Here is a 1,844-nt window from a genome sequence, read left to right as displayed (position 1 = left end):
CTTTAAGCGTGGGGGTGGGGGTTTTTTTGTTATAACTCGAAAAATTTTATTAAAAAAAAAAAAAAAAAAAAAAAAATGCAGAATCGTCAAATTCAAACTTGAAAATCTTTTCGTTCGGTGAGTAAAATAATGAGTGCATCCGTAATCTCTTTCTTCTCATCTTGGGTACCTATTTATATGATTCGGATATGTTTTGCGTCCATTTCACTGTCCAGAGTATATCTGCTTCTAATCTTGTCTGAAATCTGAAAGCGAAAGTTCCTACTCAGGAAACCGGAGTAAATTCTTTGACCTGGCTTCATTTCTCTCCGATATCATTTGCTGTAAACAACAAAACGCATGCAATTACGGTTAACATCTTGCATTGCACTTTTAATAGAGTAATCTGGGTAATAGGTTGATATTAGATATTTACCCATGATGATAGTTATGTATACGGGGTAGGTTATTAGGTACTTACCCGCCAGTAATGATAGTTATTTATACAGGGTGGCCAGAATTTGACGTCTCATTGCTGGCCTGATGCGTTTCCTAACGAGAAACAACGTCCTGAAAGAGCTGTAGGCCACCTTATTTGCCGCAAATGGTCTGTGTAGCTAAATTGTGCAAAAATAAAATAAACAATAGTCAAAATAAAATAAACAATGAGACCTTTTTCAATAAAACTTTTCTTCATACTATGAACAATTCAACATCATTAAATAAAATACATGTTATGGCTTACTCTTTATCCATGGAGCATTTAAAAAAATTAAAGCTCTGTATCGGACAGGACTTTGCAAATGGTCTGAATTTGAGCTGTACAGAGGTTCTGAGGAGAGTCTAAAAATTTACGAAAAAAGTTGCCAAGTTTAGTTAGGTAAAAATCATGTTCATCTTTCTTCTAACTTTTCAACGCTGCAGCTGTAACCTAGCTCAAATTGAGAGCTTTTGCGGACCCCTAAATATCATATAAAGAGGTAAAATTTCATTTTACCCCCTGTAAATCACCCCCTGAAGTTTGGAACTTTGACTTCTGGACACCCTGTATTAATGGGTAACAATCTCAACAATTAAATCAGAGCTTTCACCTCATAACAGAATAAAATGGACCTTCAATATTTTTGTCATAATTTCAAATTATGCTGTCACTTAAACTTTATGATATTACTTTTTAAACTTATCTAAGTGCTGACATTTTAAACTTTTACCTGATTGCATTAGAGCTGGACACTATTAGTTTCAATTTCATTCAAGTCTTTCATTCATATATTTGTTGATTGTCACATTCACCTCTACTTCGTTACTACATAATATATACATAATTATAAGCTATGCTAAATCTTTGTAAACTTCTAGAAATCTCGAATCTTATGAATGTTAAGAAATTCACAATTATTTAAAATTCTAAATCATACTCGTATAATAATATAGATTCTCCGTTTGGATAAGAGATTATTAATGTACTTAAACCATGCAGGATTCTTTCTTGAAGATAATTTTGATCAGAACATAAAAATAGAAAGTAATGAGACCCTCATATGGCTGAGGATTTAAAATTCTAGAACCATAATTCGAGAATTATTTAAGATCTTCAAAGGAATTCCTGAGGTTACCCTAGGTCAGTATGATAGGGTTCATCCTACGCTGTAGGTGTAGTTGTAGAGATCATACTGAAGAATCAGTTGAAGGACATAACTCAAAAAACTCGATTTCTACTTTCTAATGATATCCAAGCCCCTCCGACTCGTCTGTCAGGATCAAAATCTGAATAAATGACCCCTTCTGAGTTCACCGGGTATCCTCATGGTACACGGGGAATGACTCGTTGAGTTCACCGGCTACCTCATGGTAGCCAAAGTGTT

The 1,844-nt window shown here is 34.2% G+C and overlaps 1 protein-coding gene across 1 annotated transcript in view; it reads left to right on the top strand.

Annotated features, from left to right (window-relative positions):
* Positions 1-1,606: 1,606 nt before the first annotated feature.
* Positions 1,607-1,844, top strand: part of LOC103515679 (excitatory amino acid transporter 2) — a 13,227-nt gene continuing 12,989 nt past the window's right edge. Inside the window, exon 1 of the mRNA XM_026828288.1 lies at positions 1,607-1,663. Coding sequence (XP_026684089.1) covers positions 1,607-1,663 — 57 coding nt within the window. The remainder of the gene's footprint in view (positions 1,664-1,844) is intronic.

Source organism: Diaphorina citri, unplaced genomic scaffold, assembly GCF_000475195.1.
Source record: "Diaphorina citri unplaced genomic scaffold, Diaci psyllid genome assembly version 1.1 scaffold1396, whole genome shotgun sequence".
NCBI lineage: Eukaryota > Metazoa > Arthropoda > Insecta > Hemiptera > Psyllidae > Diaphorina > Diaphorina citri.
The sequence above is the reverse complement of the archived record's forward strand: the minus strand, read 5'-3'. Positions and strand labels throughout refer to the sequence as shown.